General features: G+C 35.8%; 2 protein-coding genes across 2 annotated transcripts in view; one reads left to right on the forward strand and one right to left on the reverse strand.

Annotated features, from left to right (window-relative positions):
• Window positions 1–27,280, forward strand: part of LOC111512819 (BBSome complex member BBS2) — a 40,532-nt gene that overhangs the window by 2,058 nt on the left and 11,194 nt on the right. The window contains exons 3-7 of the mRNA XM_074186443.1: window positions 2,406–2,653; window positions 5,836–6,018; window positions 7,505–7,727; window positions 11,872–12,113; window positions 17,865–18,047. Of these exons, the coding sequence (XP_074042544.1) occupies window positions 2,406–2,653; window positions 5,836–6,018; window positions 7,505–7,727; window positions 11,872–12,113; window positions 17,865–18,047 (1,079 nt within the window). The remainder of the gene's footprint in view (window positions 1–2,405; window positions 2,654–5,835; window positions 6,019–7,504; window positions 7,728–11,871; window positions 12,114–17,864; window positions 18,048–27,280) is intronic.
• LOC141487405 (uncharacterized) lies at window positions 20,425–23,011 on the reverse strand. The gene is made up of 3 exons (XM_074186445.1): window positions 21,429–23,011; window positions 21,148–21,369; window positions 20,425–21,090 (listed from the first exon to the last, which is right to left on the reverse strand). Exons 1-3 carry the CDS (start codon window positions 21,597–21,599, stop codon window positions 20,611–20,613), a joined length of 873 nt encoding a protein of 290 aa, XP_074042546.1. The 5' UTR covers window positions 21,600–23,011; the 3' UTR covers window positions 20,425–20,610.

Consider the following 27,280-nt stretch of genomic DNA (forward strand, 5'->3'; position numbering starts at 1 on the left):
CGTTTCACTACAGGGTAGTTCATCAGTTGAGCTGGTACAGAATGGGCCAAATTGAATACTTTTGAAGGGAAACTCCTGTTTTCAAACTGGATAAATAAAAACGGATGGCACTTGATGGTGAAAACCACATATCGATATCCATCATCGTTTCTTGAGTTACAGGGTGATTTCGAAAATGTACATATTCGAGAAGTTGCTATGAGTTTTTTCCTGTCAAAAATGTCTTGTTTCTATAAAAGAAGTTGCAAAGCACTTTTTTACGTTAAATTCGATGGGGTGAAAAATATATTTTCTCAAATGAGATATCAATAGTTATTGATGGAAAAAATGTTTTTATGAGACACCCTGTATATTCCTGCACATTTCAGTAGAGCTTGAAATTAGCTTTCCAAGCACATTGATGTTTCGCTAGAATCATCTTTTAAATACAGAACTAACGTTAGAAGGATTTTGAAAAAACACAAGAGTTAAGAGTTCGGCAGAGCCGAGGTTTGCGAACAGCCAGTAGTCGCTGGGAGCCAAATCTGGCGAATACGGTGGATGTGGTAGCAATTCGAAGTTCAACTCACGTAGTTTTGCCACTGTTTTTACATGCTGCGTTTTCTTGGTGGAACAAAATTTTTTTCTTTGCCATATGCGATCGTTTTTTGCAATTCCGGCCTCCAAACGCTCCAATAACGCTATATAATATTCACTGTTGATGATATTTCCCTTCCCAAGATAGTCGATAAATATTACACCACGCACATTCCAGAATGGAGTAAGGCCATAATCTTTCCAGCCGATTGTTGTACTTTGGGCGAGGTTCACCAGTTTCTCTCCACTCAGATGACGATTGTTTTGATTCCGGAGTGAAGTGGTGGATCCATGTTTCATCCATTGTCACATATGGATGCAAAAAAATTCAGGTTTGTTATGGCCAAACATTGATCAGAATCATCAAGAAGGTCTTGTTTTTGGTCAACAGTGAGCTTGTGCTGCACCCACTTTAACAGAGCTTTCTCATAGTCAATTTCTCATGCGATATGTTTTTATGGTATCTTCACGATGTCAGCTAACTCACGCAACTTCACTTTTCGATCATTCAAAACGATTTTGTGGATTTTTTATGTTTTCTAGTGTTGCTGCCTCATTTGGACGTCCACTGCGTTCTGCATCATCGGTGTGTCTACGACCATGTTTGAAGTCAGCAATCCAACGTTCAATTGTTGTTTTTGATGGAGCGGAGTCCTTATAACACTTTTCAAGTTATTGCTTCGCTTGAACGTTTTTTTTTCCATCAAGAAGCAGTGTAAAATTAAAACACGAAATTGTTTTTGATCCATTGTTTCGAAAATAACAAAAGTAGTGTCACACTTAACACCATAACTCACAAAATAATGAGTAGAATATCATGAAATTTCAACAGGTTTCTTTCGAATGTTAGTATGAACTGAAAAAGCGGTGAATGCAATAAGACTAGCGCCATCTATGTGTAGCATTTCATAACGGTGTGAAAAACAGATGTGAAATTTATTTCAAGACCTTTGAAAATACTGAAAAATGCAACAATGGACTATATTTCCAAATAACATATCCTCAAACCCATAGTCAATTTGCATAGATCGAAAAAACTTTTGAATCTGCAACACCTACATAATTGATTTTTTTTATACTTACCCGGTCAATGTCGAAAGTCGAAAATTTATGTATTAGCAGATTTATAATCGCTAGCTGTTATTTTGTCGCTACTGCCGTTAGTCACTTCTGTGGTCACTTGTCATTAAGAGCTGTTACTTTGGTATCCAGATATAAACAAAGTCGATATTAGAATTACTCTTAGTGAATATACATGAAAAACTTGTGATCACCGATAAATAATCAAAGGAAGTATAAACGAAATGGTTTCAAGTGACGAATCGATAGACGAAGATGTTGTGATAATAGATTTTGATGCAGAGGCGGAATTAATAATATAGAATGAACCGTTACCAAAAATGTCTGTGGTTCAAACTAGCCTACGAAAAGTTAAAAAATGTCAGAAAGAATACAAAAATTCCCTGTCAAATTCAGAGGAAAATAATTCAGATAGGCATTTTAAAGATTTGGCTTAAAAATTGAAACCTCCAACTTTATGGAGTATTTAGTCAATGTTAGGAAAAACGAAACAATGTTGATAGTCATAAATGTACTGTTGTAGTTTCAATGGCCATGCAGAAAAAAGTATACACCACAGGGGCAGTAAGCTTGGAAGCCCTAAACGAACATAACGCGTAGTGTCTGAATTTCAAACTTTCTGCCCTTGTAGTGTAATATACTATTAGGTAAAGCAGTGAATGGGTATTTTTGTGTTTACCTATCAACTATACAACTGATTTTTTTAGCCTAGTTTTTGTTCACAATCAAATTATAGTTCAACATTTCAGGAACTAGCTTGAATATACTTGTTTACCATGTCCACGATAACAAGGATGTGTTCTACAAAGAGTGCCCTGATGGTGTAAAATCCATCGTCTTTGGTACATTCAAAGACAGTAAATCTATTATCATGGTGGGAGGAAATTCATCAGTTCACGGATACGATCATTTAGGAAATGAAATGTTCTGGACCGCAATCGGAGATATTGTTACATCATTGACATTGATGGATTACAATAAGGATAGCTCAAACGAGGTAAATATACCTTTTGATCGAATGCTCATTCATTATATCGAAAGAATTCACTCAGTCATAACTGACTTTTTGGTAACCTAAGATGTTCTGTTCTGTTGTCTTTCAATCATTACATTATTAATAAAGGGTATTTCATTAAGCGATTCCTGTCTTTAAATTTAAATAAAAAATAAAACAAAGTATGTGTGAGACATCATGAAAAACTTTCATTCATTTGAAAGTTCTATTGATGTCATTATGTGTGGAATAAAACATAGTTCGAATGTCTGCCACGGCTTCTCTGGGTGTAGCGCATCTGAAACATTCAATTTTCCACGACTCTGGCGTATGAATCAGGCTGAATTTTACCGATCGCATGGGTTATGTTGCATGGCTTTAAGGACTGATGTGATTTATGGTTTATTCGCATACACCTGCAACTTGAGAAAAGTCCATAATATTTTGTATTGCATATAACGACTGCGATGCAAAATATTATGGACAGACAAAAAGATCTATTGAAATAAGATGTAAGGAACACTTAACACACTTAAAATTTGGAAGGCCTGAAAAATCAGCAGTCGCTCATCATATTTTGCAACAAAACTATACCATAGACTTCAGTTCATTGAGATTAGTTACACAAGTTAACAACAACAAGCATCTAGATGCCTATGAGAGTGTAGAAATAAGTAAAAATAATAATATTTTGAATAACGATGGTGAACATGTACCTAATAGTATGCTATATAGCTTGTTAAAATGATATTTCATCAGATTTAACTGACTATTACATAAGGACACATTGTAAAATCAATTTAAGACTAGTAGAAATTAATTTCATATAGCTTATGATATTTTAATTATTAGATTCACCCAACTATCACATAAGGACATGTAGTAAAATTAATTCAAGACTAGTAAATAAGACAATATTGTGAAATTAATTTTATATAGCCTATAATATTTCAATTATTGGATTTACCTGACTATAACATAAGGAACATTGTAAAATTAATTTAAGACTTGTAGATGGGGCAAACTTTGTGAAATTGATTTAAGACACTAAAGACGCAGGTACCTAGAACAGTTATATATGGTATAAATAAGGATAGCTTTGTAAGTATGATTAGTATGATTTTCCTCTTGAAGATGATCACTTTTTGATCGAAACACATGTCGAGGTGTTAAAATAACGGTTCGGTGTTGGGAAGAAACACCAGTAATATTCATATATTTCAGTAACAATTTATTGTAATGTTTTCCAAGGATTATGGCTACACTGAGGTCTCAATCTGCCTACTCCTTGGTGTGTGACACGCTTCAAGGGTTTTGTGACTTGACGCCGGATTCTCACCCTGGCTACTCTCCTAGCCTCGTCAGTGATCTCCGCATCCAAGGGTCTCAATCTATTTACTCTCAAGCGACGACTGTTGAATTTAATTATATATAAATATTAGTACTGTTCAAAAGAGGGAAATTATTGGGTTTAGAAATCACACTTCTCATATCGGTAACGTTAAATTAGATGTATTTGGATTATTTGAATAGTGATTGAACTATGATTAGTTGAATAAATAGTCATTCAAAAGTTTTGCATGGCAAGAATTTTCTATTGGAATATTTCTAGAGAATTTAGGATCATTTTCCATGAAATTTCTATGAGATAAATAATCACTCTTTCCTAGAGAGCTAAAATTAAGTTAGTTTTCATGTTCGAAGGATGATGAGAAAACTAACTGATGAACCTATTGTTACGCATGGATTTCCTGTGCCACTCTGTCTAAAGAATGTTATCTTCATAACTGAAAAATTTCATGTCAAGGAAAGGCAGGAATTTTTCTACTTCTTCTTCACATGTGAATTGTAGGTGTATATTATAGGCGTTAAAGATAAGGGTGTTTTCGATTAGTCTTCTGGAAAAGATAAGATCATGTCATCTACACAGTCCTTAATGAAAGAAATATAATATTCTGAATAATTAGAAATGTCAATTAATAGGTCATCTAATAGAAAACTGCATAAAGTTGGATATAAAATCGAATCCATGGAAATACCACAAATCTATTTGAAATATTGATTATTGTTTTTTTTAAGACAGAACACAATCACTATAGGAAAATCCTTAAGGTGCTCTAAGAGCGGTGCCTGTGCGGAAGTAGTGATTCACATTGCAATTGAATCGCTGGAGGTTGAATCCGTTTGGAAAAATGTTCTCAGGAAGTTTATTCCACTCGAGCGCAGTTCTCCAAATGAAAGAGTTGCTAAACAGTGAAGTTCGAAGCGTACTGAGTTAAACCTCAAAACTAAGGGCAGCCACAGTTCGAAGCGTATTTCTGATATGTACCGCTCTTGGTGGAATCAAATGTGCTGAGTCACTTTAACACCTCCCGTGAAAGTATCTACAGAAGAGTGACAAATCTCCAACCTTTCTTCGATGTTCCAAGTGATGTTCGCGTCTCCAATCAGGCGGATGGCTCTTTTCTGGATAGAATCTAGCAGTTTCACAGTATGCTCCTTACATGAGAAAAATACTCCAAAAAAAGTCTGATCTAGCTTTATAAATCATCAAAAGTAGCTGAGGTGTGTACAGTTTTCTGGTTCGGAACAGTGTTTCAAGCTTTTGAGAAGCAGCCTTCGCAATTACAGCGACATGATTGTGCCAAGACATATTGGTGTCCATTTTCTAATACGTTTGATTCAGAATCACATCAAAATTGACGATCATATATTGATTGGGTAACAGAAAATTGTTGTTGGTCCAACTGGATTGAAATTATTCTTCAATATAAAGTTGGTTATTCACAATATAGGTTTCATTCTCAATAGTTCCCCCAGTTGGACTGGTGGAATAAAATCAAATTAATCGCCACTCCATCTGAGGAAACTGCTATATAGTTTGCATTGAAAGAGGTATAATTTTAGGAGAGGTAAATTTTTGGGAAAGAAAGGTTTTAGTTTTCTACTTCTCCAGCTATATGATGAAGATATGTAATTATTATCATGAATAGTCTTATTGATTTTCACCAAGTAATTGTCCAGTGTATTCAAAAAATTAAATTGGTTGACAAGGTCAGTCAGGAATTTTCCAATTGAGCTGTTCGGAGAAACAATTGAAGAGACAATGATGGTTTATGAGTTTTGTGTAGAGCGGGAACGGTGAATATAACAAAACTATATAATTACTTTCAATTTGATTTCAGTTGGTAGTAAGTTCCGAAGATTTCAACATACGTATTTTCGACAGAAACCAGATGATAGCAGAACTTGTAGAAACCGAAGTTGTCACCAACTTGGTAGCCTTGCCGGAAAATAGATTAGCCTACTCAGTTTCCAATGGCACGATTGGAGTTTATGAACAAGATGTTCGATTGTGGAGGGTCAAGGTAAACCTTTATAATTCATATTGTTTATTTCACATGGTAATCAAACATCTAGACTGACGAACAATCAAGGATTCAAACTATTTGGAACGTACGCTGATATAATCCAATACTTTCCATGGCAGATTTGCTGCCCATTGATTTTGTATTTTCTGGGGATATTTAAGAAGTGAAATCCAAAGAACATAATCCGATTCTTTGAAAGATCTGTATGAAAAATTGTTAACAAATGCTGTCAAAGAGTTTTTAAAAAAATTGAAAATTATGCCTTTACCATGTTTGTTTTTATTTCACACTCCAATTGAAATTCATAGAAGTCAGTCGGTGTTGCCGAGAAATACGGATGTACACAGCTACAACACTCGCAATGCTCATCTTATCCGAATCAGCCATTTTTGACTAAATATTTCTGAGTGGAACTCACCGAACTATGAGCTTTTTAACACATTGCCATCAAATGTAAAAAAATTGAGTATTAATGCCTTTAAAAAATACTTAAAAAAGTATCTCCTGAAATATTGTTTTTACACTGTTGAGGATTACATTTCGCATTGCCGAGTCAAACGCATTGCCGCATCTCTGCTGTGATAGTTTAATAACATATTGTAACTCAATTCCTAAATTTCTGTTTTTACTGTATTTGCTGTCAAATTTTATGTAAAAAAATTTTTATTGGACTTTCTTTTTTGACGTGCTACAAACAAACATATTGTAAAGTAGTTAAATAAATAAAATATATCTATCTTATCTTCGTTTACAAGTGCAAATGGCAGTCCCAATATGGATATCAAGTATTCATCTGCAATAAAAAGATCATACGGTTTCCTGAAATATTCTTAATGGAATGGAATTAAATAGAATGATAACGACATTGTTTTTTTTTGTTTGGACCTCCTTATATACTGATTTTCCATTCTGAGCTGCATAAAACGACCACAATTTCTATATTTTTGGTTCATACGTTTTAATTATATTGCTGTTTTAGCTCATAACAAGTTTATACAGATCGCTTTTCAGCTGATCCTATTGCTCTCTCAGAAATGACAAGACTCACAGCGTTAGTTGGAATAGACAAATTTTGTTGGTATGTCTCGAGTTTTAGAGAAGAAGAATCTTGATCTCAATTTTTAAGACATCTCTACCGAGAATTGTATGTTCTAATACATTGTTAAATTTGTTATCATAGTGACTACCTATCAAAACTGATGGAAAAAGTAGATATCCTCATTGAAAATAAGTTGATGATGGATTTCACTGAAAAAAGTCGCATCGAAAATTGGTTCATAACGAACAAGAAAGAACACACAAAGTCCATCTGCCTCATTTTCATATTATTTTGAAAAGCAACTTTCATCTTATTTCATTAATCTTGTAGGTCTTACCATTTCCGAGGTAACATTAGTGGAATCAGCTGAAGAAACGGTTCGTATGATTTGTTACTCTCCAGACCATCAACCATAGAAACTTACCTGGTTCATTTTCCTTTCAGTCCAAACATTTTGCAATTTCCATCCATTTCTATGACCTTCTGGGACAATCTTTTCCCCAACTCATCACCGGCTGGTCCAATGGGAAGATGGACTGCCGTTCTATCAAAACTGGTGAAGTATTTTTCAAAGATACGTTGAATTCCGGTGTGTCTGGAATCGTTGAAGGAGATTATCGGTCCATCGGAAAAACAGATCTCATTTGCGTTTCTTCTGGAGGAGAAGGTACTTACACTAAAAGACGTCTCATTGCAGACTGGCTCATCGATCATTACTACTCCAGTCATTTAAGCTTAAATTAGGTAAGACTCTCGGAATTCGAGATACCCAGCTGTAAGTCTGTAAATACTTATATGTTGACACCCTAGAAGTTGTCTTGAAACCTACGTATGGTAGGGTGTACGCAACTAATCAATTTCAAGGTCAAAAGTCACAAAAATCGTTTTTTACGCTTTTTTGTAAATACCTCATTTCCTATGGGTTTTTTGCTATTTGTATTCATTATCAATATTGTAGAATACAAAATTCTATTTAGGGTGTCAATATACAAGTATTTACAGACTTACAGCTGGATATCTCGAATTCCGAGGTGAACTTACTATAATGACTGGACTATACAGCATTCTGGTTATCTATTTAATCGAATTACTCATATCTTATACAGTGTGACCCACTTGAAAGCGGGACACCTTCCTAAAATTTGCATCTTTTCTCTGATTTCAAAGAACTTTATTTTGAATCGTAGAGTTTTTTCTGCGAAAACCAAAACCTACTGCGAACATTTTTATAGGTTAAAGTACAACAAATCGTATCAGCGATTTAAAAAAAAAATTAAAATCTTCATTGGACTGGGCACCTTCCCAAATGATTGTATACCAAATTTCATTACAAAATATTCAATATTAATAATTCTGTTGTCGAATCAATGAAATTCTTATTATGAATTAATTCAAGTATCTGAGGGCATGAAAAATAAAATAAACATCGAGTTTTCGTTGATAATTATGTGGCAAATTAAATAAACGAATGAACATATTCATTCTGGTCAAATAATCATTGGACAAATTGAACAATTGAGAAACAATATTCAACAAATTATTGTAGACAGAAACAGGATTTATCGTTCATCAAATGTTTGTTTTTTAACTAATCTGCCATTCATTGCAATGCACTTATCATACCTTATTCTAATATTCAATATATCTTTTCTCAGATGTTCTGTTTTAATTTCTGCCCAAGCTGCATATATTATGATGCGTAATTCTTCTACTGACTGCGGTCTGGACTTTTTTGCTTTTGCTTCTCAGTACCCCAATGAAAATATCTAGCGGTGTCAAGTCCAGTGATCTTGGCGGCCACTAAAGGTAAGGACTATTTCAACCCATCCATCGATTTCCATAATTATTATTCAGCCATTCGCTGCACTATATACAGAATACCCATTTAATTGAAACTTCCAATTCAGGCGATACTGCACTGGTCAGTTATGTATTGCGTCCGAAAACTCATTTCTCAAAAAGTCTAAAAATATAATTCCATTCATATTACTTTCTAAGAAAAACGGATCAATAATCTTATCATGGATTATTCCACACATTTATTTTATGAGAATATTCTCTTTTTGCGTTCATAACCCAATTAGGATCATTCGCAGACCAGTACCTTGAATTTTGGGATGAGACTACTCCATTTGTAGTGAACCTAGCTTTGTTACTGAAGACAATTGTATTTTTGTATTCCATAAAAGTAATTAATGTTTTATCATATACATCCACTATAGATGTATTGTTTATTCAGACATTTTTATATTTTTTGTATCTGCTGTGTTGTGTTATGTTATCATTATTAACTTTATATTTATTGCAGCTATCCATCTTATTCTCTATGCACAGACTTGATCTCTGTAGGGGTGCCCATTTAGTCCCTTTTCTCGCTTTTCTTATGCACTGTTTCATATTTATGTACAATATTGTAAAACAAGAGAAGAATAAATTATTATTATTATAATACAGTCATTCAAATATTCTTTTTGAGCCCACAAACAGAATTCTAACATTCTTTCTTCATCTCCCTATCCAGAGTGTGTAAAATTTTTGGCTTATTTTTCACAAAGTATCTCCTGATATTTTCTCTGGGGTATTTGAGTTCAAACTAGCCGTTCGCAAGCTTGAATGAGGATTATTACGAAAATATTACAATATTCACACAACATTTATATTCTCACGATGTCGATTCTTTCCGTTTTTGAGCATATGCCTCAATACACAACTTGTTTCGTTAAAAACAAAATTTATACGGTTCACCGTACTGCTGCTCACTGGAAGTTTATCAAGATGTGTGTTATGAAATTCTCTTGCAGTTTCTCTTGCCGAAAGAGCATTATCTCCGAAGATGCGCACAAGTTCAATTTTATCTCACACACTTAGTTCTCCCATGATAAATCACTAATCTATATCGCTTTACAAAATATTTTTCTGAGAGGGTGCCCAGTCCAATGGTGATTTTGAATTATTCCTTAAAAATTGCTAATACGATTTCTTGTATTTTAACCTATAAAAATATTTTTCCACCTGATATGGGTTAATTCCTAAATGAAAACAATTTCGAAAGATCGAGTGCCAACTTGACATTGTCAAGCTGTGTCACTCAAAAGTTGTTCTTTAGCACCTTCGTGAATAAAATGCTGAAATTCATTAAATCTGATTAATTATTCTTTATAAAGTGTAATGTAGGTGGGGAGTTCTTTCACATGGGGAATGAGTCCAAGTGATATTTTCCAGAGAATACTTGATCTATAGATCGCAAGTTATGAGACAGATACCAAAAAGAATTTTATCGACAATTACAAACTGATGGTGAAAATATTGCCTTGTGGTTAATTCATTTCAAATTAGAAAGTTGAGATAAACAAAAGTGGTTCACGATATTTCAGTTCTGTTTTTTTTACGATTCATTGGCCATTTAACAGGCTGGTAAACACATACATTTATGCTAAATGGGTTGAAAGTCAAGTAGGTAGTTAAGTTAGATAACAGTCTAAATTGTTCACAATCTGAGAGACAAAACTAAGTTGAGGTTGAGGTGTAACCCCCAATGATATTTCTGAATCAATGACTGTGAATACGAATCTGTATAAACAAATTCTTTTGAACACGTCAACCAGCCGCAAACATTTGTTTTCAACCCATATCTCGACCTTTTCTACCAATTGCAATACTTTTCCGATATGTATGGTGAAAAATTCAAAATTTAATGTTTGAATAAAAATAGCAACAATAGATATATTTCAAAAGTTACAATGATATTAATTGATAAATACATTGGTTTATTTTTCTGTTGTCCTCCACATTTTTACAAATTGTGGATCAACTTAATATATTATTGGTAATGATTTCAAGTGAAAATACTCCAATGAAACTATTGGCTGGCGTAGGGTGAATTCAATTCTGTTAATTGACGAAATAGGAAAAAATAAGCAAATATCAGATCTGGCGCTGTAGATGATCACTTTAGAGGTTCTCTTCAAAACATCAACTTTTGGGAATTAGCTTATGTCATTCGATGAACTGTTGAAAATCAATACTCCAGAATGAAACTTTTGAGATATTTGGTCAACCCACTGTTTTGACTTCAAACACTAGTGCTATTTTAACAAAAATTGAATGTATAAGATTTTAATATCATTCGAAGTGTTCTAGGAGAGTGATCTAAAGCTACAATCTCTACAATTATTTCAAAGATATCATTAAATGGCAAAATAATTGTTCCTCCTCACACATCAATTTACAAGTTTCAAATATTCGAAGTATTTTTCACGATATTTATCAGAAATATTCTTCTATGTATGATTGTATAATTTGAAGAGCTCTGGTAATGTCTCCATCAATACTTTTATAAAAAAATGGTCTACTTTTCTCTGCCGTCATCTATTGCTGAAGTGTCAACAAGCAGCAGTTGTTAGGTAAGTGATGGCGTTCATTGATATTTTAAAATTTCAGATAAAATAATACAGACTTTGAATATTGAGTAGATCTTCAGTCCGTAATTTAAGGAACAAATTGAAAAAATAGAGCATTTCGATATGTTAAAACAAAATCTTTTCCAAACTCAACTCTTTCTTTGGGAATGTCATTTGATTGATCCATTTGTCGAAATGTTTTTGAAATCGCTACAAACTACCAGATTATTTTATTTTGAGGGGGCAGTAACCTTACTAACAGGTTATATGCATTTTGGTTTCATAATTTTATCGAGTATGGTGACCATTCCGAAAGTAAAAGTGACCCGTCTTGGTGTCTTCTCAATGAGGCATTTTGAAACAAATTCGGAAGAGTACTTGTTGATGGCTCACTCTGGAACATCGTTTCAGTTCGAGGATACACCACAACGAAAACATTAACAAACGGATCCGGGTTTGGTAAAGGAGAAGAAACTTACTCAGAACTTCTCACTCAAAAACAGGCACTACTAATGGAACTGAAACATTATGAGACAAATGCTAGAATTAATGAAAATATCGGTAACTTGGAGGATAGTTATGAAAATAGTGGGATTATACCAGCTGATACGAGACTTCAGATGGTAATCAGCACCAATGATAAGGCCAAAAAGGTATTTTATCGTCTTTTTTAGCACATTTGGTATTCTCCAGTGCTCAAACGTCGGGTCTAGCTTATTATACATATTATTTACGTAAAAGTCACGATAGTGAATCTTTATACCCCATTGATGTCTTAATATTATATGCAAGAATAGATAACATGCAGAACTCTATAGATTTATTGAAAGCTAATTTTAAGAAGGTTATGAATCGCAACGTATGGGTTATGAATCGTGCATTAGTCATTTTTTATTGAAGAGAATAGTAGTGAGGACAAGAAATGATGTTCAATCAACGAATTTTCTTGTCTTCTTACTAAATGTTCAGCTTATCACACAAACCTAATTCAACAATATCAACTTGGATGGGAAAGAAAGTTTTGGCTTTTTAATTCTCCATGTTGATACAAAAAAGTGTGTGAATCTTTCAAAGAAAGGAAGAAAGCAATCAATTTAAAAAAAAAACTATATACAAAATCATGAAAAGAAATAACTTTCAGACACTAACTGGCAAAAGAAGCCTTCTCTAACCAGCTACTTTCATATAAACATTGAATAACACTAAAGAAGAATACTTTTGAAACAAATAATAATAATAAGCAGGTATGGTCACTAACACCCTTGGCCTTTGGTGAGTTGAGACACCACTTACCCGAGCAACTGGTGCAAAACCGGACCGGCAGCCCAGGCGCACCCGGGAAGAAGAACTCTATTCTCCCTCCGGTGCCGACCGTGGGTCCACAGGGCTAACCACCCGGTGGACAGGGCTAACCACCCGGTGGACCCAACACTTGGTTTCCAATAATCAAGGAAGGGCCCCCACAATCGACCCACTCGGAGGGGTCAGAGGCAAGGTAGTGGGGCCCATAACGATGATTTGCCTACTGATGACAACCCTGGCAATGAAATCGGACGTTTTGAGTGGACGCATGAGCTAAGAGATAGCCTTATGCATTGCTACGAGAGTAGTGAGCCTGCGCGAAGAGGGTACATGGCGATATTGCATGCTCTGTGGTGTGAAACACATCCGGAGCATGTCGCCTTTTCCGCCCAAAACCTTAGGGATTACGTATCTTATCTTCGGCGCCAGGGCTATTTAGCTCCTTCACAGCCTGCTAACGAAGTGGTAGAAGTGACAGTTCTACCACCCGTTGGCACGGCTGGAGAAGAGACTCACACCATACCACCAATGAAGACGACAATCAGAACATGCAGGGCGCTCCACAGAATTGGGCCCCTGAAGCCACAAGAACTGGCTTGTTTGGATGCGGAGGTTCATAGTGTTCTAACAGAAGAGGCTGACATCTGGCAAATCAACACCGCCGTGTATAGCGGCATCCAATCGGTTTACGAATCGGAAGGAGGAAATCCCGGCCTTGCGGTTCGGGAGATTGAACGGCGTGTACACAAGATGAGGCTAAGATCACGGCGGCGAGACAACACGCGTCTCGTATCCAATGTGTGATGGATTACAGGGCGGCCAACAGGCCTTTCACGCCCGCAGTGCGGCGAATAGCCGCCAAACTACGACGTATCCATCACACTTTAAGTCAAGGCGTGCTGCTGACCACTAAACATCACTGCCTTGATAGGATACGAATGCTGGTGGCTGCTAAGAAGTCACCCACAACCACTTAACTTAGACACTCCAGCCCTAGGGCAGTTTGAAGCTTTCAACAGAGAGCTTCGACAGCCTGAGCTCAATGAACTGCGCAACTCGATAACCCCAGATGACGTTCGAAGAGCCCTTGTGGGTTCCAAGAACTTTGCTGCTCCAGGCCCAGATGGGCTGGAAACTTATTGGTGGAAAAAACTACCAAGCACCCACCGCCATCTGGCCAGAGTTTTCAACTCATGGCTGGACGGAGAGCAGCCGATTCCGGATTAATTTGTCGAGGGGTGGACCGTTCTTATCCCCAAAAGCGGAGATTTGTCGAATCCTAAGAATTACAGACCGATAACATGCTTGAATTCGTGTTATAAGTTGTTCACAAGCATCTTTTACACACGAATACTCACCGCAGTTAACCGAGTGTTCGAACGGATATATGAGCAGAGAGGGTCGAAGAGAGGAGTCGCTGGATGTGAAGAGAACCTGCTCATCGATAGATGTGTAACGCAGGACTCGATACAATATAAGCGGAACCTCTTTATTGCCTGGATCGATTACCGTAAGGCATTTGATACAATTTCGCATGAGCTCATCTTGCATTTGCTCAGATGCCTTGCGGTACCCGACAAAAGAGTGAGATGCATTGTACAACTGATACCACTTTGGCGAACTCGCTTTACCATTACATCTGGTCAAGCAAGAGTCCAAACAGGGTGGGTCACTTTCAGAAGGGGTGTATTTCAGGGTGATTTCCTCAGTCCCCTTCTCTTCTGCATCTCACTATTGCCATTATCCGTTGCGCTCAGAAACACTCGAGGGTATAACTGTGGCACCCCCGGAAACCGGAGGCACAAGGTCACCCATTTGTTTTATATGGATGATCTTAAACTTTATGCCTCTGGAGAGAAGGATCTTCATCAGTCCTTGAGGGTGGTGGAAGAGTACACGCATGCTATCGGGATGAAATCCGTGATAGACAAATGTGCAATGGTCCATCTCAAAAGAGGACGATGCGGGAACTAGGGAGAGAATGTGCAGCTCGTAGATGGAAGCATCTTACACCATCTGGATGCCGGAGAGACGTATACTTACCTCGGGGTGGAACAACGCCACTCACAAGAGGTAACAGCAGTGAGAAACTCTCTCCGCGGCAAGTATCAGCACGAACTTCGACAGATCTGGTCATCGGAACTGTCGGGGAAGAACAAATTTGCTGCAACAAATATGCTTGCCGTTCCAATCTTACTCTACTCATTTGGAGTAGTGAAGTGGACTCGGGAGGAGCTGTATCAACTCGACGTGAAAACCCGAAAAATGATGCATCTCTATAGGAGTTTGCATCCCAAATCGTCCGTTCCACGGTTGTACTTCCCCCGACAACAGGGAGGCCGTGGACTTTTGAGTTTGAAGTGTCTACATGACAGAATGGTGCTGGAGACAGCCTGTAAAGTCGTCAGGAGTTCGGATCCCCTTCTCTGCATGGTCCGTGACCATGAGAGAGCAGGAATTGGAGCATTTCTCTTCAGGGTAGCTGCCCGAGCAACTGATGAACTCGGTATAGTTTTCGACACTGAACGAGGTGACCACAACTCTGTCACCGAGTTGGAACCTGTTCAGCAAAAGGCTCAGATGAAAGCCGCAGAGATCACCTTACTTCTGCGGAAGCACAAGGATAAGCCAATGCATGGGGTCTTCTTCAATAACATTGGAGACCATGGCTTATCAAAGCGCCTGACCTTCGCTTTTCTCAGGTCGAGTGGGCTGAAGTCGGAAACTGACGGGTTCATCATGGCTTGCCAGGATGGTGTCTTTAACACCTTAGTCTACCGCAGTCGCGTGATGGGTATAGAGGTTCCTGACACAAGGTGCAGGGCCTGCCGCGAGGCGCCCGAGACCCTAATGCACTTGCTATCAGCATGTCCAGCATATGCGGTCTCGGCCTATATCCATCGACATAACGCGGCCCTAAGAGTGCTATACTACCATCTACGGCACTCTTGCGGTATTGACGAGACACCGGTGTTGCCTTACAATCCGGGAGATATTGAATCCGTTGTGGGGAACGAGAAGTGGCGAATTTATTGGAACTATTCGTTCCCCACCCTCAGGCTCATACAAGCTAATAAGCCTGATGTGGTCCTTCTCGACCACCAGAGCAAAACGATATTTGTCGGGGAGTTTTCAGCTCCTGGCGAGACGAATATCGTCAGAAAAGAGGAGGAAAAACGGATTAAATATCGAGACTTACTCTTAGAACTGACAGATCACTCTGTCAAGTTGGTTGATTCTCGGACCCAATGATCACTTACCCCATGGTGTGGGGAGTGGTCATTGGTTGATAATGCTGGCGCGCCCTCCCGAATGTATCGGGACTTCGGGAGATAGGGCCTGACCAGCGCACACTTCGGTGAAAAAAAAGTGTATTCATCCTCATGATAAACTAGAAATCACAGAAGCTCTAAACGGGCTTGAGAGTGATAAAATAATTCTGAAAAAAAAACATATATACATATATATAATAAAGGACAAAAGACAATATCGATAAAATTACATTGGAGAAATATAAACTTATAACTATTACCTATAGTTTGATATTGTAATACATAAGGTTACATACTAGCGAGTAGTGAATGAGAGGAGAGATGAAAGAGTATAAAAAGTATTCATCATTCGAGTCGGCCAACAATGGCTTCACGAAATTTTTTCCGGGGTTCTTTTTGTATGATAGATTTCAGTTCTTTCTTGAAGCGATGTGGATTCATAATCAATTTGATTTCATGTGGAAGTGTGTTGTATAGTTTTGGAGCAAAATATTTATATGAACGTTGGGATATTAGTTTTTGCATTTGTGGTGTGATATATTGATTTCGTTGACATGTATGATATGCATGTGTATGTAATTCAAATTTTTGTTTTTGGTGGTCACACATATTTATTTTCAGAAAAAAGAGTTGGTAGACGTCAAATACATGACTTTCCGCATAGAGAGCATCAGATGGAAAAGTGGGTTATTTTTTTAAATAATTTTTAAAAACCATCTTTGGAGGACTTCTATAGGATATAAATGGGTTTTTAGGACACCACCCCATACTAATAAGCCGTATCGAAGATGGCTGTCTACTAGGGCATAATACAGTATTTTTACTTGCTTTAGTGGTAGTGAGGATGCCACGACTTTAAACTTGTGGAGAATGAATCTCAGCTTTTGGCATATAGATTGGATATGAATGTTCCACTTGAGATGCGTATCTATGTGAACTCCCAAATATTTTGAAGATGTTGCTGATTTGATAACAAACTGTTCTGTTGGAATGTTAACTTGAATTTTATCGAAGTTAGGGGAAGTTGTTCTATTATCTGATGCAACTATGTCCCTAAGATTTGTCACTCTTTAATAGATACTTTAACTGGAGGTGTTCAAGTGACTTGGCACATTTGAATCCTCCAAAAGCGGTATATATTAAAAATATGCAACGGACTGTGACTGCTCATCGTTTTGAGGTTCAACTCAGTACACCCCTAATTTCCAAATGAATTTAACCTCCACCGATTCACATTCAACGTGAATCGCTAGTTTCGTACAGGTACCGCTCTCAGAGCGCCTTGAGAATTTTCCTGTAGTGCTTGTATTTTGTCTTTTAAAAAATATTCTTTTGCTTATTTGATTCAATCCAAGCCACAGGAATCTAATTGAATCGATAGGAGTATTTTTAGGAGAGTTTAATTTTTGGGAAAGAAAAGTTTTGGCTTTTTATACAAAAAAAAGTTGTAAATCTTTCAAAAAGAGTAGGAGCGCAAAAAATTTCAAAATAATCTCTATACCAAGATATGTAGTTCATGCAAAAACTGACTTTCAGACAAAAACTGCAAAACAATCCCTCTCGAAACAACTACTTTTATATAAACATTGATTCACACGAAAGAAAAAATATTTTCCTAACACTTCCATATGAACATTGAATTATCCAAAAAAAAACTTTTTCCTATTCAGGTTTCACTCCAAATTGAAAAATTGTCTCTTTTTAAATCTTTTCTTCGACATGAATATATCGTGGTCACTATTCATCACTTATATTTTTTCTAATTAGTCATTCATATGATTTCCAAGCTAACGCTAAAATTGTTATTTTGTATATTATTCCCTTTTTCAGCCTCATGTCGAACTGTTTCTGTCAACAAACAATTCAACGATTTTGAAATCCATTATTATATTCGGAGAAGGAATCTTCAAAGGAGAAACACATGTTACCCATCCTCCAATCTCGAAATTGCGTTCTGACCTAACTGTTCCCCTCTTTCTTCCGAAGGATAACCCAGTGGATATTCATGTTAAGGTAGGTAAAACATTGAAACTCAAATGAATTTGGATTCATATCGCATTTAATTTTCATTCAATCTCAGTATCTACTGAATATTACTGAAGATTTTTCCCAACATCAAACCGTTGTTTCAACACTTCGACACGTGTTTCGATCACTAAGTGATCATTTTCAAGAGGAAGAATAAACGGTTTGGTGTTGGAGAAAACTACAGTAATATTCACTACTACATTAAAGGTTCCAAAAAGTGCATCACAAGTTCAGTATCTAGTTCATAATATTGAATAGGCCACATGCCACATGCAGACATTTTTTTATGAACGAAAATAAACCCATTAAACTAGAATATGGCGTATGCAAAATATTTTCATAGTTACTAATGAATCTACTATGCAGATGCACCCGTTTTGAATAAAATTTATTGTGAAAGTGCTTTAATTATTATCATGGAAAATATCAAAGTTGTGTTTCTTACATAGAATGCTCTTTATATTTTAACTCGAATAATTTCTTTGGAAAAGGTTTTTTCAAAAATGTAGGGTAAATATACCAGGTGGTCCAGTTCAGTCTTCAAATCTGGAAGTCAAAATGATATGTTCAATTACTGACCAATTTCTGTTTTCAATAATTTTACTAAACTATTCGAACAATCTGTCAATCGAATAATAGTTTTTTTAGTAAACACAACAACAATTCAGGTTCATGGACAAATCAAATACTGAAAATGCCTTGCTCGGCTTCGTGGAACAAACAGTAGAGGCCTTAGATAAGTATTTGAAATGTCTTGCGGTATTTATGGACTTGACGAAGACTTTAGAAACTGTGTTGGATGAAATCCTACTCTAAACATTATGTAATTTAATATCAGTGGTGATGCTTTGGAACTGAGTCAGGATTATTTGACAGAACGACCACAAACTATTGAAATTGGTAGTAGGCTCAATGCAACATTATACATTATTGTGAGTATACCTCAGGGAACAGTACTTGGCCCGATTAATTTTCTTGCTTACATAAACGCAATAAAACAGGTTAATGAATTTGACAGTCATATAGTGTGTCAAGCTGATGATATGGCTATGATCATCAGCGGTGAAAGTTGGATGAAGTCTGTGAAATTAATCTGAGAAAAATTCTTCCCTGGCTGAATAATAATTTAATCAGTTTGAATGTGAAAAAAAACCAGCTTTATCACTTTTTCGCTCAATTCAATGATCATCCGCATATTAATGAACTTAAATTGCACAACATGATCTTCACAAAAAGTTTTTATTGTAAATTCCCGGCTATATAAAAAACACCAGTAACCATTGAATATTTTGGTATTTTTATTGACAAACATATGAGGTGGGACAAACAAGTGAGGGTGAGACTTTTCTCAGAGAAATTCTTTCAAAAAAACTCATTTTCAATACATCAGTCTCTGGCAGAATTCATAATGAGATATTGTATAACAGCTAGGGGTGGTACTTTCAACAACCACATTAATAATAATAATAATAATAAGGGCCTGCCGCGAGGCGCTCGAGACCCTAATGCACTTACTATCAGCATGTCCAGCATATGCGGTCTCGGCCTATATCCATCGACATAACGCGGCCCTAAAAGTGCTATATTACCATCTACGGCACTCTTTCGGTATTGACGAGATATCGGTGTTGTCCTACGCTCCGGGGGATATTCAATCCGTTGTAGGGAACGAGAAGTGCCGAATTTATTGGAACTATTCGTTCCCCACCCTCAGGCTCATACAAGCTAATAAGCCTGATGTGGTCCTTCTCGACCACCAAAGCAAAACGATATTTGTCGTATAGTTTTCAGCTCCTGGCGAGATGAATATCGTCAGAAAAGAGGAGGAAAAACGGATTAAATATCGAGACTTACTCTTAGAACTCCGCAGACTCTATCCAGATCACTCTGTCAAGATGGTTGTTCTGATTATTGGTGGAATGATGTCCTCTCTACTCTCGAATCTTAAAATCATACCGGCTTGCCGCACTAAGGCAGAAATCTTAGCCGAACAGATGCAGAAGGCTGTCATTCTGGGCTCACTGCGCTTGCTCAGTTCACATGATTCTCGGACCCAATGGTCACTTACCCCATGATATGGGGAGTGGTCATTGGTTGATAATGCTGGCGCGCCCTTCCGAATGTATCGGGGCTTCGGGGGATAGGGGCTGACCAGCGCACACTACGGTGAAAAAAAAATAATAATAGCTTTATTGTCCAACAGTTACTCATTTACAGGACAATATAAAATTTTATTTCTGACCGGGATATTATAAGCTTATATCGTCATAGTTACGCTATCAATAAAGAGGGTCATAACTCCCTTGGGACATTATAGATTTTATAATTCCCTCTACCTTTCACAAGTAAAAATAAATAGAAATGAAAACTGAACCATATTTTATTTATTCACGTCATTACAAATAATAAATGTACAATTTTGAAATGTTCCCTGAAAATTACTTCCGCCACTGGAAACAATTTCTTCTTTTGTATGGCTGGAGCTTCTGTTCACTACAGTCGAGGTACCTGCCTCTTCTGATGACAAAGTAGACAACATACGCGCCGTTTAATTTCTCAATTCGATGCTATCCTCCAAATACCCCTCCGCCACCGTGGAATTTTTCCAACCTCCGTGTCTTTTTGAGTTAGTCATAGTTGCTCCTGCATTGGCTAGAGCAGTAGCAGAAGTGCGACGAAGGCAATGTCCCGTATAGGAAGATGACTTTGGCAATCCTAAATACATTGCGATTTTGCTGGGGATTTTCCCAAACATGTTTTTTCCAATTGGCTGAGATGTACATTTATTTTGTCGGAAGCTCAAAAAAAATCGTTCAATACCTTTAGGACGCAAAGACATATAAAGTCTTAATAAAGGCAAAGCGGAGAACTCTTTTTCATCCACAACTGTAAATTTCTTCGATACACCAGTTTTACTTTCCGGTACGTTCACTACCATAACGAAATCCCGGTCCTCTATATCCGATATCTTCATATTCAAAAGTTCCTGACTTCTGCATCCTCCAAAATAACCCATAATCAAAACAACCTATAACAAAAAAAAGGAAATAAATACACACAAAAAGGAAAATAAGAAAAAAATTACCTTATGCAATAAATGAATATCATTAGGAGCGTCCTTTAGGAATCTGATAACATCTTTAGGGGATAAAACAGCAGACTTTTTCGGCTTATAACTCTTACTCTTCCGTTTCAAAAAAGCCTGTAGTTCATTGAACTTGGTGATATCTCGTTTCTCATGTATAGTCACCATCGATTTTAGCATTGACCATTTAGTCCATAAAGAATTCGGACTATACGTTTCTGACTGAAACGAATAAACACAATTACTACCAAATCTACCGAAAAACATAGAAATTTCCTTACCAGTTCTTGAAAATATGCCAGAAATACAGTTTCAGTGACATCTTTTGGCATAACATTTTTCCGTGTCAGCCAGTCCAGATATATCTTGTATTCTTTTTGGTATACGGCTTCACTTTTCGATGGAATTAATGATTCTCTTGCTTGTTCAGCTTTTTTCAAAATATCCTCCATTATATTTGGGGTAGAAAACACGTTTTCACCGCAAACACAGCTTGATAACAAAGTTCTGTTTATAAACAAGTAACATAGCAACAACCTAGCAACAAGAAAACTACTATAATCAACGGTACCTGATTCAAATATACCGGGAAGGTAATGAATTGGTACATTTTTCCGTTTCAAAAATGAACAAAATTTTATTGAAATCGGTCAGAAATAAAATTATCTATGTACCACGGGAATTAATGAGCCTTAATAACCTCAGGCAATTGCTGTCCCTCGGGCCAGAGGCCCTCGGGACGCAAACTTTGCCATCGGTAATTAAGGCCCTCCTAATTCCCTTGATACATAAATAACTATTATTCACAATACTTAATCATAAACAAAATATGAAATGAACAAAAATGAAAAACTCATTCTAATTACCTACTTCAAGTACACGTTAGCAATTCTAATAATGGGCACAAATGCTATTGAAATTTGTCCATATAACATATATTCGGGAATTGAGCATAATGTTAGTTCTTGCTCTGAGAGGTTTAAAAATGGATTGAGGTCGTGAAGCTGGCCGTGGTACATTGATGTTAATTTGTTCAAGAATTATTATCTTACAAGTAGCACAGACCCCAATTTTGAAAATAATATTTGAAAAAATAGACGTTTTTCAAAGGAGCATCTATATCAAGAACATAATTTACTTAACGTAATATCAATATATAGTTACCAGTGGCTAGTAAAAACTAGATCATCTTTCACATATAGTCAGTGGGCATACTTGAAGACTGGCTATGAATCAAATTATCTAAAGGAACAATTTGTTCGGCCCATTCTCATCTCCCTACACGGGTTAATGGACTGACATCTATCAGAAAACAACTACTCCCCTGGCTAATACCACGAAAGGCGTTTGATTATATCCGACAGGTGTCAGTGCAGGATTCGTCACTGAAGTTATTCCTGCATATGCTTTTGGCGATACAACTGTCGCAATCGATTTTCAATTATTGGAACACACTTGCAGACCGGTTTCGGGCTGTTTGGCCACTCGTCAGTACAAGCTAGTGTCTATCATCAACATGAAGTCTATGATTTCCGATAATTGAAAATCGACTTTCTTCAGAGTATCATTCCTCGAACTAAGCTGAAGCGGACAACAAACAACAAGTTTGTCATCGGCTTATCTGCCTGTGAACGAGGTAACCAACCGCATATCGGAAATTTGCCCAATTCCTCGTATAAGGAAAGAAAACTTTTCGCATATAGTCAGGGGGCATACTTGAAGACTGGCTATGAATCAAATCATCTAAAGGAACGATTTGTTCAGGCAAGTCTCAACTCCTTATACTGTAGGTTAATGGACTGAAACCTATCAGAAAACAACTACTCCCCTGGCTAATACCACGATCGGCGTTGGATTATATCCGGCAGGAGTCAGTTTTTTTTATAATAATATATTTTATTTGATTTCTTTAGGACATCCTAATATACATACATTATTTTAAAATAATATGAATAAATGACATAAATAACAAAAATGACAATAATAAAAACCATTTTTCAATTATTCCAGAATGGTTTCAACATGAGGAGATACATAATAAATATATTACCAAACAGAAAAAAGAAAATCAAAGATGATATTTTATATAGTTCATGAGTTTTTTTTTATTGAAAAACATTTATTGAATCTTTCAACGAAAGTGGGAGCTTGTTATACTCATTCAAACCTTTATGAAATAAAGACTTCATCGTTGTAATCAAATTAGTTCGAGAAAGGTGGAATTTTTGGGAGCCACTCGCTCTTGTTAAGTGGTTATGGATTTGAGATTTATATATATATACAGAATTCTTCAAAATAAGTTGGAAGCAAGTTATATGTTAGTTTGATAATGAATATAATTGCTAACTCGTACAGTCTCTGGGAAACAGATAAATACTGCAATGTACTTAACATGTTTGATATACTGATATACCTATTCACTTGTAAAATGATCCTCATTCTACGATTCTGTAACTTTTGTAAAGCCGATACCTCATTTTGTTCAAATGAGTATAAAATACTAGCACAATAATCAAAATGGGGTTGGATTATACAATTATATGATGTAATTTTTGAGTACATCGAAAGCTGAGATGAAATTCTTGAGAAAAAAATAAATTTTTTTAGTAATTTTTCTATATACATAACCAAAATGAACATGAAGAGATAAACGATTATCCACCATAAAACCTAATATTTGAATTCACTTACGAACTCTATTACATCACCTGCAATTTGTAATCTTATGTTGAAATTGTTGATGAGTGATAGCTTATAACCAGTTGACAAGATTATATATTTTGTTTTGAAGGTGTTGCAGGTGTTGCAGTAGTGCAGGATTCTTCACTGCAGGACTAACTTCAGTGAAGAATCCTGCACTGACACCTGTCGGATATAATCCAACGCCCTTCGTGGTATTAGCTAGGGGAGCAGTTGTTTTCTGATAGGTGTCAGTACGTTAACCTACAGTGTAGGAAGTTGAGACTGGCCTGAACAAATTGCTCCTTTTGATGATTTTAGAACTTGATCAGTCGAGAATTGAAGTATTAATATGACACTATACAAGATAAGTAGCTATATACAAAGATTCGTGTTCTATTATGGTCCAAAACTGTACAACCTGCTTCCAGTAGAATTGAAAACAATGGAAAAAAAATGAATTCAAGTATGCTTCTCAAGCGATTTATAATCGAAAACTCAGTTCCTATACCATCTGTATCTTTCCTTGCACAAGCATATACTCTACTTATATCTACTTCTTTTTGTTACTTTTTGTGATTATATTACTATAGTTCATTGTTTCGTCATATTGTTTCTATAAAATGAATATACGAGTATATAATTCTTAGCTAAATGAGTAATATAACACAATACAGGCATTCCTATGCCTAGGTGAAAGTTACTCTTTCAAGATTATTGAGATCTAATTACTATGTTATACAACAAATTGTATATTATATTGAAAATAAATTTGATTTGATTTTGTTTGGATATTCTGGTGTCACTCATGTTCATTCAACACAAAATTCTGAAACGAAATCAGGTTCAGGTTATTTAGGAGTGTAATAATATCTTGAATTTCATTGATCAAATGGTATGAATTCCTAAACTGACAAATTGATTTCATTCAATGTAAAGAATCTGTTTCCCAGTATTCCGAATGAAACGATTACTCTTGTAGATAATCTAATGGACGAAAATTATATCAATCCTGTAGTGAAACCGTGTTAGGAATCACACGTTAAAAGGTAAGACCTCGTTAGTCCTTAGCTCGCACAAGTTTCTCAACTTCTGAGAGTTGTCGTTCGTATGGGGGCGGCAGCTGATTAACGGAAAAACAGATTTTAAACAGATTTTTAAACATGAAATATGAGAGTTGCATACGGTTTGTTTGTCACAGAATTACTTCCAATTCAATTAAATTTTTTACTCATCCTGCAAAGGTCTCATAATGGGAAATGAAATTTTCATGGAAGATTTGGAGCAGAAAATACACAGTAACTCACTGGTAAGAAGTTTCATGTATTGGTATAGATATGAAGATGATATCCTAGTATATTTCACAGGAATGAACAGACAATTGACTAAGTTCTTGAATTTCATCAATTCTCTCCACCCTTCCATCACATTCACCGTGGAGATGTAAAAGAACGACTATATAAATTTTTTGGACAATAACGAATGTTAACAATATACATGATTTTTCAATTCATCATAAACCATCACACATAATTCGTCATAATTATCATTCATAATTCGTCCACCCGCCCATATCAGCACAAAGTAGCAGCATTCAGTTGAAAATTTCAATAAATAATTGAACATAATAAAACAAATAGCCGTCAACAATGATTACGTTACATCCTCTATTATCAAAAAACTTATACAACCGAGCTTTGAAGAAAGTTTAGCCGATTCGAAGAGATAAGAATAAAAATTATAGAACCTTAACCTACTTAGGCCAACTCACTACGAATATTTCAAATATTCTGCATGCCCGATGTTTTGTATGCATCAAACTGGAAGAACGTTCACAGCCCTCATCAAAGTACACAGAAATAGTTTCCAGAATGGAAACATAAACTCCACATATGCCACTTGTTTAATCACAGAGGGACATGAGTTCACTCATGAATTCAAGCCCCTCCATTTCCAGAAGAAAGGTTTAGAACTTAACCTGTTGGAAAGAATGGAAATAAACAAATTTGAAAACTCTCAATATCTTATTTACAGGTAACAAAAGTTAAGTATAATTACGGTATGTTCTGAAATTCAATTTATTCATATAGTTAATGAATTTATATATATTCTTTTCATTCATTAGGTAAATAAGAAGGTAATAGGCTAGAGTTTATAATAGTTGTAATTTGAAAGTAACTTATTATTAATGCTTGAGAAAGCTACTTTATAGCGAAACACGTGTCGCGGTTTTTGTAAAACCCTTTATAGTGAAAATCATACAATAAACTATATACAAATGTATTTGGTTATTCAGGTACTTTTCAGAATTCCTAAATATTTAGGATCCTAAGCATTCCGAAAGATTGATTTTCAAATCTATCTCTCTCAAATGTTACACGTCATAATCGTGGTTGAACTTATGCATCTCTGACAGAAAATGATTTGATAATGTGGAATTGGCCTCAACATTCCAAGAACTAATCCTATTTTTTTCCATTCTTTGAGAACTGACATGACAGACCACTTCACACCTTTCATATATATTCCATTGAACAATAACAAATCTGAAAATACAGAAAATGATGTCAGAATTAGCAACGTAAATTGTGAAAAATCGAAAAGTTTTTTTATAAATGAAACATAGGATGACGTTCTCATATCAAATGAATCCCAAACAGCGTATCAACTGTTCATCAACAAGTTAAATTATTACATAACAAATTCAAGTAAAGTAAGAATCATAAATAATAAAAAGTATAAAAAAATCAAACCGTGGATTACCTTAGGTCTCATCACATCTATTAAACGCAGGGATCTTATGAAAAAAAACTAATTAAAAACCACACTGTCGAAAACGAGAGAAACTATAAAGAATTTCGAAATAAACTCAATGCTTTAATTAAAAAAACAAGAAATGAATTTCATCAGCACAAAATAGAGGAAGCTGGAAAAGACAATAAAAAAATATGGAATGTCATAAATGATATAACTGGTCGCAATAAGAAAAAGAACAATATACAAATAGAAGACACACCATTGAAAAATAAAACTGGAAATTTGATAACAAGCAACAAAGAAAAAGCCAACATATTTAATAATTTTTACACCAATCTCGGTATCAATATGTCAGAAAAAATTCCCAAAATGAATTCAGCCAGACACTCCTTAGCAAGAAATGATTCAATCATATATTTAGAACCTGCAACAAAAAATGAAATCCTTATGCAGATATCTAAACTGATAAATAATTGTTCTTCAGGTCCAGACAAACTCTCAGTTGAAACCATAAAATACATTCATGAATTTATCCTATCCCCACTAGTACACATAATTAATCTATGCTTATCAAGTGGAAAAATTCCACAGAAATGGAAAGAGTCTCTCATCACTCCAATTTTCAAATCAGGTGACCGTCGTGAACCAAGTTATTATAGACCAATATCTGTTATAAACAACTTAGCAAAAATATTTG

The sequence above is a fragment of the Leptinotarsa decemlineata genome, unplaced genomic scaffold (assembly GCF_025532065.1).
Source record: "Leptinotarsa decemlineata unplaced genomic scaffold, Ldec_3_MD MMD2_tig00078422_RagTag_RagTag, whole genome shotgun sequence".
Classification (NCBI taxonomy): domain Eukaryota; kingdom Metazoa; phylum Arthropoda; class Insecta; order Coleoptera; family Chrysomelidae; genus Leptinotarsa; species Leptinotarsa decemlineata.